Below are 11,505 nucleotides of genomic sequence, written 5' to 3'. Positions count from 1 at the left end.
TATATATATATATATATATGAAGTGTTTGATAATTCTGCCGACAACATTGGTGGACAGATAGAGCGAACTAAACTGAGACGGAAAGTCCTTTACCATTTAACAAAATTTTCGCAATAGTTGAGATATTAATTACTAAAAATCGCTGAATATTGGTTCTTAATAATTTTTTTACTAATTAACTTTACAAAAAAAACAGCAAAAAATTGTTTACAATATTAAATCTTATAGGACCGCGAGAAATAAAATTAATGAGAAACAAGCCTTAACGGTCAAGCTGGATCTTGGATACTTCTATAATTGCGTGTATGAATTTGTATACTACGTATGTAATCTTTTTAACTGAGCGTCGAATTTTTTTCGGACTTAAAACGCAAACTCTACCGCAATAATATTACGACTTAAATTAACATTAACAATTTTTGATGTTCTTTACGCATCTTAGGTCGATTATAATAATGTTGAACAACATACTAAAATCTATAAGTAATTAATTCGTTATTGCAAAAAATATTACCTCAGCCGGATCTCTTGCATCCGTGCGAGAATTGTTTATTTTCTCTTCAGAATTCTAAGAATTTATTCAGAATTTTTTATCAACTCTAGCATTTTCTTATTGCCAACTATTTTTACGAACTCGAAAAAATGGAGTATTAAAATATTCTAAAAAAAATTCTATGAGAAGAAAATAAACAATTTTTGTCGCTTGCGTTTTTCTGTAAAGTTGATAGTACTAGAGTAAAAAATAATTGAAAACTAATATTCAGTGATTTTTAATAACTGATGTCTTATTACCTGTTGCAAAATTTTTTTTTAAATGTAGAGGACTTTTCATCTTATTGTTAGTTTAGTCCTCTATTTAGTTAATTACTCTATTAGCATACCAGTATTGTTGGCAGAATTATCAAACATCCTGTATAATATATATTATTATATAAGTATATAATATACATATAACGTTATTACGTTATATACAATTATATTAAACTTATATATATTTTTGTATTATGTTCTTCAGAAGTATTCAAAGTCAAATAAACAATATTCTAGCTAAATTTCTTATTAATTTCATCATTAAAATCATCTCCAATTCTATCATCACTAATGAAGGATTTGGGAACCGACGGATTTTCATGCGAACACTAAAATCGAGATCTTTATCTGCGATCTCTGTATCTGTGATGATCGCGAGAAGAACGATGATTGCTGTGCCGATTGTGACGACTAGCTGTCCTCCACAGGAATTCATCCACACTTCTTTCATAGCTACGTTTTTCTAGTGCCGACACTGTGGCATTGTAATCTGGAGGTAATGGTAGACCATCATAATATCTGAAAAAGAATTTCTATTCAATCTTACGTCTCTAATAGAAAATTCCCCACTCCCCACACCCTCCCTTTCTCTCTCTCTCTCGTTCAACTCATACTAATAAAATGTATCATTTACCTTGGAGGTGGAGGTGGTGGCAGGTTATCATACGGATGTGGGTAAGGTGGTAATGGAGGTAATTGATGTTGCATAGTACGCATGTAATCTGCCACATAAGCTTCTGCAACCGCAGCAACACCCAATCCAGTTCCATAACCCCTAAAAAAATTAATTATCGTTAAAGCATCTTTTTGTGATACAATTGTAAGAATATATATCAGTCTTTAAAAAAACATTAATTTAAATAATTTTGCAGCGTTAATGTATATATCATACATTACAATATAAAATTTAAAAAACTTATGTATGTATTATGTAATCTTAAATACCATGTATGATCGATATTAAATAATCATACTTTGTGTAAGATGAATCGCCTCGATTGAACCAAGGCGTATATCGATAAGAATGATCCCTAGAACTCCTATGATTTCCTATAACATCTTGAGATCTGGCTAGTGATGCTAAACGTGATCTCGAGGTCAAGAATAATTTGCGCCCTCGTCCGCCTCTTCGTAAAAATCTAAAACTGCCTATAGGTTTTTTGTCGCGATAACGTGATGATTTTACAACATGTTTCCCTGCTTCCTTGGATTTTCGCAAGATAGGCGTCATTTCGATTCCTTAAACACGAATAATATTTATATGCTACATGATTTATTAATACAAAATGATCTAGATACATGAAAAATATATAATTTATAAACGCACACATAAAATAAGATATTTCATAAATACTCATATTTTAATATTATTTATTAAGATGTAAAATGTTTGTATACAAAAAACAGATACCTTCGTCTTCTGGAAATAATCTGCATAATTCTTCAGCAACTCTGGGCTCAATTTCCTGGCCATCTCGACCTATTTTGACTTGTTTACCATCATTCCAAGGATTATACAAGTGTAACGTAGATGTAAAAGGCAATTCCTTCCTGCAGATCCAGTCAACTTTGAATACGCCACCTAAAGCCTTAGCTGACAATCCAGGAGGTAAAACCTGAAATACATTCCATGACTTTGTTTTCTCTGTCTTAAGACCTATGTGATTAACAAAAATATAATCAAATATTGAAATCAATAACTATGTTGTTATATTTTATCTTGCATACCCAAGAGACTGGACCAGCATCTCGTCTCGATTCTGTACTAAGTCTTGCAAAGCCAGCAAACTTCCCTGATTCCTTTACAGAAAATACCAGCAAAACATTTCGTGATTCTCTATAGGCTTGATTAAGATTTGCTTCATTTTGTGGCAGTGTGCTCCATACTCCCTTGGCTTTAGACAGTGTTACATTCTCTGCATTATTAGACTTGATGATGAAAAATCTAAGAAAATAGACTCAGAAATATTTATGTACTAATCTAGATAATCCATTAAAAATATATCAACTCATCAAACCTTGCGTCTCTAAACAAATAATTCAACTTGGTAGTGTAGTCATAGTTCTTGGTAGTACCCTTGCTTTCCTTGGACCTGGCCCGCTTTGGCTCGGGACTGGATGACTTGGAGTCCCTAGATCTGTCTCGTTTGCTCCTGTTCCTCTTGCTGCGCTTATTGTCACCACGCGAGGACTTGCTCGAGACCGAGCTGATGGTGGGATGGGTACTAGAGCTATCAGAATTAGAGCTACTGGAGGAAACCTCACTGCGAGTGTCATATGTCTCGTCTGCAGCAATCCTAAGTTCGTCACCATTGTCGTTCTCGCCAGAGCTGAGATTTAGGTTGTCACCTTCTGTGTTGCTGTCCATGGTCAACTGTTCGGACCAATACCAGCTGTCGCTGGTCCAGGCGTCCTGCAACGTATAGAAGGGAGACTTTGTTATTATGTCACTGAACCACGCAGGGGCTGCAACTCTTGAGGAACGATGTATCGTAACGTTTCTCGTACATCTTACGACAATAATGCGGTAGCAAGGGACTATATAGTGTACAGCGAGGATAGTTCAGGGATTCCGAATCGAGCGGAAAGTCCACACTGTCCCGAATACTCTCTCTTAAAGCGGCTACGCCTAACACAAATCGATAGGGACACATGGCCGGACTCGGGCACGATTTCGAAGAGCTCGGCCGAGAATCTGGATGGAATATAAACTACGACTTTTTTTTATAAACAGTCCTTGAGATTATGATAACATTTTTTTTTTTTTGTAGTAACACAGAGCAAGCTGGCACAAAGGACGCCGGTTCTACAAAGTCTCTGAAAGCATGGAGGAACTTTTTTTTAATCCGGATCGCCTCGTCTCTTATTTATCCTCTATGCACACTCCTTCATTCAGCAAGTAGACGTTTACTTATGGACAGATTTTACAGCATGACAACCGTTTTACTTTACGCGTCAAACACGTCAAAAGTCCGTCGGGAGACTGTTTACTAGGTCTTACTCCTCTCTTTTCTTTCTTTTTTGCGCTTTTTTAAAAAATTTTTAATTATCTAGAAAAGTTCGTCGCAAAGCTGTTTAAAACCACTAAATACAGAATTCTTGTCGTTAGTGCTCTCTTTCTCTCTCTCTCTCTCTCTCTCTTTCCTCGAAAGTCCTCGCAATATTTTTTCGTTTCTTTTTTTTCTGACGAGTCCTCCCGAGGGCTCGGCACACACTTACGTGACACCCTTTGTCCCTTCACTGACACACTTCACACCAAAGCACGCTCGAGATTATCCGACGCGATCACAGCACCGACACGCACGATTCCCGACTTTGCAGCAGCATGAATTAACGATGTTAAAAAATTTTCGACAACGAGGCGACGATAAACAATCGCTTGCGGACGAATCGTTCACAAGTCACAGCGTCCATTGTCGGCCATTGTTGTGACGTGCACCTTCCAAATCAATAAACTCCGTTTTGTCTGGCTGCACTGCAAGGCACCTAGAGACAAGAGGTCTGTTCTTTATTGCTGAACTTTTGAACTAGTTCATCTTTCTTCCTTTTCTCTCCAGAAGAAGGGAAAAAGAAAAAAGATAAACTGAAGTTCAGCAATAAAGAACAGACCTACTGCGTACGACATCCGACGTATACAGTACGATATCCAATAGGAGAGCTTATTTTCTAGATATATACGACAAGCACCATCGTATGAAAATATTGGGCGAGTTCAAAACGACAAAGTGGCTATAGGTATGACTCTGCGATGCACGCTTGCCGAATGATCGAGTATGTTTAGCTATCTAGAAAACCAGCTCTCCTATTGGATATCATATCGTCACAGTATATATCGTCGTACGACGAAAATCGGATGCAGTGTGACCAGCATTTCCAGCAATAACTATTAAGCCCTAAACACAATGCGAGGTAATAGCGATAGCGATAAGTTTCAACCTATCAAAAATGCGTATTCCGGTGTATTCGATTTCTGATAAGTTGGAACTTATCGCTATTGCTATTCCCTCGCATTTGTGTTTAGGGCTTTACTTGTTTTTGTATGTACCCAAAAACAAAGACGTAATCTATTTTAGACGTGATTTGGCCGTATCGACTTCCTATATTACTTTTTTAGGAGGAGGGAGTCATTAATTAAAGAAGGAGAAGTGGTTTCCGAAATTTCGAGTTTTGTACACGCCATGTAATCTATAGTTTTAATTTGTGAAGCCTCTGCTTCTCGAAGAGGTTAATTACGAAAGACACGGATTCATATTTTCGCATGTGACCCTCTACTTTGGGTCGGAAATCCAAACAGGAACAAGAAGATTCCGAACTACAAACTTCATATTGTTTGTCAATCAATCTGGCAAACAATGCTTCTGATAAAGAATATCGCAATTACAATGCAACTTTCTATGTATTTCGATCGTAGTAAAATAGAAAAGACTCGCTGTAATTCATGACTTTATAATTTTTTCTGTTTTTGAATAAATGTCCAAAAACGGTTATTGAGAGTTAAGTTATGATGAACTAATTCTTCCAAAAAAACATGTCATTGAAAGTAAGTTCACATTTGAATATTAATGTTTGTACAATTTTTGTCTCAAAGTGCATGATGACTTAATGAAAGTTGTATAATAAATCTGGAAAATAAGAGAAACCTTAATTAGAAAAAGAATTATGAATATCTTATTTAAATTTTAATTTTAATATAAGAAGACTTTGCATTTTTTATAAATAAACCTTTATAATTTTATATATTTATATTCACATGTAAAATTTTTCTATTCAGCATAAAAATGAATATCGCAGATCCATCGACGATTACCAAACTGAAGCACCTGTACAGCGTAGGATCGGACTCTATTGGATTTTAGCAGCATTGAGAATAGTTCTTACTTTTATTTCACAGACAGGCTACATTCATCCCGATGAGTTCTTTCAATCCATTGAAGTTATCTCCGGTATGTCACCATCCTGCTGTGTCAGCATTTGTATTACATTGTACATTTAATATAGTTATTTATTCACTTCTTATAGGAGACCACTTTGATATTGATGTCTACAAGCCATGGGAGTTCAACACCACCTTTCCCATACGTTCTATGTTCATTCCTCAAATTATCGTTGGTTTACCTTATGCGATTCTCAACAGATTGTCTCCATATACATTTTACTTCTTTGGAGTATCCTTGAGGAGACCATACTTCTTCGTGCTCTTCCCTCGGCTTTTTATGTGTGCATTATCTTTTCTGTCAGATTATTTTCTGTACAAGATCTGTTTCATGTATGGACAGAATTATAAAGTCAGGCTTGTCACGTATGCTAGCTCTTATGTCATGCTGACCTATGCCACCCGCACACTGTCCAACTCGATTGAATTGGTACTGACAGCTGCACTGTTGTACTTTGTTTCCCGTTGCATGGCATATTCAGAGAAGGTACGTTTAATTTCTTCAAAGGTTAAGTAACATAAAAAAAAATTGATAAAATTCATAAAATGAAATTTATAAAGACTTGAGAAATTTAGTTTTTAAAATAAAGAATTTGTTAATTTGTGTGTATAGAAAGTTGGATTTTGGTAGACTGAATTTTCATATTTATGTAGTATAGTTTATATTGTGGTGAACAAAAGACACAAGATTCAGTAATGGATACTTTTTGAGCTATTAATGTATATCTAAAGGAATGTAAAACTTGTTCTTACAAAGCACTTTTGAATCAGAATTGGAAAGTATTACTTTTTATAATAAACAATTTGATAATAATTTTTTATAATTAAAAGAGCTAAAGTTATATTAAGATTAGAAAAGTCGACTTCCCCCATTTTAGCACAATTTTAGTGTTTAATTATAAAAAAAATTGCAACGTCATATTTATTATAAAAAATGGAAAAAAAGTGACACTTCCCATTTCTACCTTTGATACACTATAGCTAAAAAACTATTTATTATTGAACCTCGTATTTATAACATTTTTTATTCACCATAAATAAGCTACATTATACGTGAGAACATTATACTTTGCACTATACTTATATAACATTATATTACATTATACGTAGAAAAACTAATTTATGTTACCTAATTTCCTAATATTATTGCGAAGTGTTCTTCTTCATCTGTATAATAAAGAGATCTCACACAATGTTCAGTCATTTTTTGCATCTCATATTGTTTTAACTGAAATCTTATTGTTTTGTGTCAGGTGGTATTGCAGAGTGATTACCTCTCCATGAAATACAATGAAGCAGCGACTGCCGTAGAGCGAGTCAAGTACTACAAGCTCAAAGCATCGCTACCCTCGCATTCCCTTAATGACTGTTTTGTGGTGGCCACATTAACGGTGATAGGGATATTCAACAGGCCGACTTTTATCGCATTTGCCTTTGTTCCCACCTTCTTCTGGCTGCAAAGAGGATTGAACTCGAAAAGCGTCAACTTCAAAGACTTCCACCTTAGAATGATCGTCTTTGTTTTTTGTGGATTACCGGCTGCGTTGTTTTTTATTCTAGTCGACAGTTTTTACTTTGGATATTTAACGATGGCAGAGATAGGTCAATTGGAGGTCGGAATTAACAACTTTGTGGTGACACCGGTTAATTTTCTCAGATATAATGCGAATACGAAGAATTTGGAGTCGCATGGATTGCATCCTCGTTTCCTGCATCTTCTAGTGAACATTCCGCTCCTGTTTAACGTTCTAGGGATTATTGGATTGCTGACATTCGTGAAAATGATACACAGGTGAGTCGTGTACAGAGTTTTATTTTAAACAATATATATGCGAATAATTAAGAAGTCATGTAAAATGAATTATATAATTCTATTTTAAAAATAGCCATGATCTTCGTATGATCATAAATTGATTTTTTTTTAAAATTAATTTTACCATTATTTGTCTCTTTTCAAGCCATACAATTTTTATCTGAAACATTTTTTTTAATTGAAAAGAAATAAGTTTTAGAGGATGTTGTTTAAAAGAACTATATATATTGAAACAGTTGATACTAAACAATTAATTGACAATAATATTTATTTCTAGCGGACTAAAGGCACAATGGTTGCATCTACCACGCCTGCAGAGTATTGTAAGCCTGATGACATTCACGTTCATCGTTCCAGTCGCCTTGCTATCTCTCTTTCCTCATCAAGAACCTCGCTTCATAATTCCGGTGCTGTTTCCACTGGTATTTCTTTACGCGCCCGAGCTAAGTCAAGTCCCCAGTCTGGACATCGTTCAAAAATATGCAAATGGCGAGTCTTCTAGTCCTGTCAAACCGACGAAGCATAAGTCCAGGAAGATGATGCTCTGGTATGTTAGCAATCTATTGCTGGCTCTCTTCTATGCTTTTGCGCATCAGGGCGGAATTCTACCGCTCGTGTCTTACGTTACAACAGAGTTGAAGACTAAACCGCATCTTACTCACGTGCACTTGTACACATCGTATAGTTATTCGCTGCCCACAGCGTTACTACAGCTGCGAAATACTCGTAGGATTTATCGCAGTAGCAGTAATCACAAGTACAAACTAACGCAGGACTTTCACTTATACGAGCAAGGCTCCAAGCCTCTGCCGTGGGTATTTGATAGCATCACTAAGAGGATCAGAGATTGCGAAGAGAAGTTTACTATTAAGAAGATTCCCTATAGATTGTATTATGCATTACCAGCATCTGCGATAAATGAATTCGAGAAATTATCGAGCAATAATTCACACTTGTTCAGGTTTCGTGTAGTTAAGACTTTTTATCCTCACGTCTCTGTGGAGAAATTACCGTCACTGCATTCGCTCGACGGGCTAGAACATTTATTAAATTTAAGGCACGATAGCATTTTTAGCAGTATCGTCGAAACTGCAAAAGATATTTATAAGTATGTTAAACAGTTTAGATTAATGTTGCTAAAAATTGAATACTTAGTGCCCGAATCGACACAAAATTAATTAACAAATGAATAAATTAAAAAAAAAGGCTAATAAAAAGAGGAACAGTATGAATAACCCATACAACACGCTTGACTGGAAATGTAAAACTTGTGAATCGCCTTTGGACGTCGCCTTAAGCGTGCGATTGATCCACTGACGCTTTCAACGTCGAACTATTTTTATATATCCCAGTCTCCCCTATCGTGTAATACCTATTTGAACATAATTGGCAGTTATATTGAATAAAGTTGATTCAACAAATATAAATATAGGTGTTTAATTCTATTGTTTTTTTAATCAGATTTTATGTACATTGAATTAAAGATCTAAATCTTCCGGAATCTGTTAAAATGTTTTGCAAAACAATTAATTTGTAAATTCTATCTCGATTGAATAATCATATTAAAACATATTTTAAATTCTACTTTCTATATCATAACACCATTTTGACTAATTGTAACTTATGAAAACAAATAATTGAAGAATTAAAGGACTCTTTTATATAACAATAATTAATATGTTAAAAATGGAGAATAAGAGTCAAATTACAATTTTAAATATTTAGGAGGGGGGGATATTTCAGATTATTAGAGTTGCGTTGCAAGACCGAAAATCTTTCGGCGCGCAATAATTAAGAAGAGGGGACATTTAAAAATCAGATTATTAGATTTGCGTTGCAAGACCGACAATTGTTCGGCGCGCAATTTGGGGGGACTACATATATTAATAGAACGTTATTTCTTACTTTGGATAAATATTGCGAAGAATATTACTACGTCGACCCGCCATCAGAGGTCTATCGATATTCGCAAATTCTCGCAAGTGCTGAGACACGCGTATATCTCTTTATATAGAATCTCGATTTAATAACTTACACCGGCGTCTAAGGTAGGCTTCCATTACAATACCTTACTGATGAGTCCAGTAGTGGAAGCCGGGACAAAACGCCAAAAAATTACGTGATATTCTTCGCAATATAGAATATTAGAATAAATTATCAGATTTAGATTTTAAAATTGTAAGTTGACTCTTATTCGCCATTTTTAACGTATTAATTATTGTAACTTATGACATTCATGTACTCTGTATAGATAATAAGTTTTATTTCTTGACGTGTATCTCACCTATAGTGTTTATATCTTTCACATCATTCCAACAATATCTCTTGACAAGTTCGTTAGTTTTATCAAGAATAATTTTCTCCCCTTGCGTTATGTAAGTTCAGAGTGTGCAGCTGATGAGAATTTGGTTAATTTTATATTTTTAATTTTTTAATTTTTATTTTATAATTTATTAATTTCATTTCTGTGTTTCAACCTTCAGTGACATTTAACTAAACAATTAATTAATATTGAAACTTCTCAAAATATCGAATTAAAGAGGCTCTTGTGGCTGCTCATTCGGACCTTACTGATGTGAATAATGCCTGCATTCATTGTTTGATGTCGCTGATGATGACCCGAACGGAGCCGAAACGTCCGAAATAATTAATTTGCGAAATTCTTGCGAACTCAATGTAAGATCGTCTTTAATTACATTTTTTAATTACACGCATGAAACTTTGGAATAAATCAATAAATGAAAGAAGATTTAGTATCATTAGGTATCATTACAAACTGAATTCGTTAATTAACATTAGTTAATTAACAATTTCTTAATGTGACATGCTTACACTAGAGCGTCAAATACATAACTGATTCATCATCGCTCAGATAAAACATCTGAAGAGAGAACATTATGTCTGTAATTGTTGAACAAGATTCTAAAATAAGTCAAAAATTCATTTTATTTAGGAAACACAGTAGTGTTTCGGCGTCAAGCAAGAGCAGCGACACTACCGTGTCTTCTGATATAAAAGAATAATAATATAGAGGATTTTAATTAACAACAGATATGAATACAAAATTTTACATTTTTATTTTTAATTATTAGTACAGATTCTTTAACAGAAGAAAAATTCAGAAAATTAGCAGTATTTTATTGCAGCAAATACACAGAGAACAATGTTATACACAGAAGGAAGAACTTTCCTAAGGCAAAGCAATTTGTATTCGTATGTGAGAATGGATAGAAAATGATGGGAATAATTTTCCACACATTTCTGTATAAATTATATAGATTATAAGATCTTATAAAAAAATTAATAGGGCGTAATTAAGAAGTGATATTAAATATCAACTAATAACTGAAAATTATTTTTACTTGTTTTGTTCCATTTTTTTTGTTGAAAGTTTATACTATGTATCAAGAGAAGATAAGGTTAATTTAATAAAATCTCGATATAATATACTTAAGAGCATCTCTGTGATCCTGTAAGATCTCTTACAGAAAAACCAATCATTGCTGTAATGCATCGAAGCATCTAAAATAAAATTGAAGGTACATATAAATAAAATATAAAAAATAAAACAAAACTTCTTTGTTTTATTTTCTTCCTCTCTCTTTTCTGAAAATCAACTGAAAATGGAATGAGTATTTTCTAATGGCGAATTCGATTGGATGCACTAGTGCGCACTGAGTGCACCTGAGTTCATTTGTTTTCCTTTTCTCTTTAGGAGAAGGGAAAAGGAAAAAAGATGAACTGGTGCAATCACCCTGCACTGGTGCATTCCAATCGAATTCGCCATAATATTAAAAAATAAAATAAAATAAAAATATATATAAATTTAACTTTCTCTGATGTAACGATTTGTATGATGCTTAGCCTCTTATTATTATTATATTATTATTCTATATTCTTTCTCGTAAATGACTTTAATAGATTTATTATTAGTCCGAGATCGTTTTC

At 34.0% G+C, this 11,505-nt stretch overlaps 2 protein-coding genes across 4 annotated transcripts; one reads left to right on the top strand and one right to left on the bottom strand.

Annotated features, from left to right (window-relative positions):
- Positions 1–1,114: 1,114 nt before the first annotated feature.
- Positions 1,115–4,245, bottom strand: Ythdc1 (YTH domain containing 1). 3 transcript variants are annotated; one of them, XM_018543891.1, is made up of 7 exons: positions 3,309–4,245; positions 2,830–3,224; positions 2,540–2,756; positions 2,223–2,427; positions 1,786–2,050; positions 1,446–1,586; positions 1,115–1,330 (listed from the first exon to the last, which is right to left on the bottom strand). In XM_018543891.1, exons 2-7 carry the CDS (start codon positions 3,177–3,179, stop codon positions 1,156–1,158), a joined length of 1,353 nt encoding a protein of 450 aa, XP_018399393.1. In that variant the 5' UTR covers positions 3,180–3,224; positions 3,309–4,245; the 3' UTR covers positions 1,115–1,155. The 3 variants fall into 3 exon arrangements, with proteins under 3 accessions (XP_018399393.1, XP_018399392.1, XP_018399394.1); XM_018543890.1 differs by having other exon boundaries at positions 3,320–4,245; XM_018543892.1 differs by having other exon boundaries at positions 4,031–4,245.
- Positions 4,246–5,244: 999 nt separating this feature from the next.
- On the top strand, positions 5,245–8,910 carry PIG-Z (phosphatidylinositol glycan anchor biosynthesis class Z). Its single transcript, XM_018543921.1, has 5 exons — positions 5,245–5,351; positions 5,583–5,754; positions 5,831–6,231; positions 6,998–7,536; positions 7,835–8,910. The coding sequence occupies exons 1-5, from the start codon at positions 5,340–5,342 to the stop codon at positions 8,733–8,735; spliced, it is 2,025 nt and encodes a 674-aa protein (XP_018399423.1). The 5' UTR covers positions 5,245–5,339; the 3' UTR covers positions 8,736–8,910.
- The last annotated feature ends 2,595 nt before the right edge of the window (positions 8,911–11,505 follow it).

Source organism: Cyphomyrmex costatus, unplaced genomic scaffold, assembly GCF_001594065.2.
Source record: "Cyphomyrmex costatus isolate MS0001 unplaced genomic scaffold, Ccosl1.0 scaffold408, whole genome shotgun sequence".
Taxonomy (NCBI): Eukaryota; Metazoa; Arthropoda; class Insecta; order Hymenoptera; family Formicidae; genus Cyphomyrmex; species Cyphomyrmex costatus.
The sequence above is the reverse complement of the archived record's forward strand: the minus strand, read 5'-3'. Positions and strand labels throughout refer to the sequence as shown.

Excerpts from the sequence above, each read along its gene's own strand:
- Ythdc1 (XM_018543891.1), bottom strand. The coding sequence starts at position 3,179 with ATGGACAGCAACACAGAAGGTGACAACCTAAATCTCAGCTCTGGCGAG. Across the intron at positions 2,428-2,539 it reads ATGCTGGTCCAGTCTCTTGG|GTTTTACCTCCTGGATTGTC; the intron begins GTATGCAAGATA and ends AATGTATTTCAG. Across the intron at positions 2,051-2,222 it reads ATTATTTCCAGAAGACGAAG|GAATCGAAATGACGCCTATC; the intron begins GTATCTGTTTTT and ends TTCGTGTTTAAG.
- PIG-Z (XM_018543921.1), top strand. Across the intron at positions 5,755-5,830 it reads ATCCATTGAAGTTATCTCCG|GAGACCACTTTGATATTGAT; the intron begins GTATGTCACCAT and ends CACTTCTTATAG. Across the intron at positions 6,232-6,997 it reads GCATGGCATATTCAGAGAAG|GTGGTATTGCAGAGTGATTA; the intron begins GTACGTTTAATT and ends GTTTTGTGTCAG.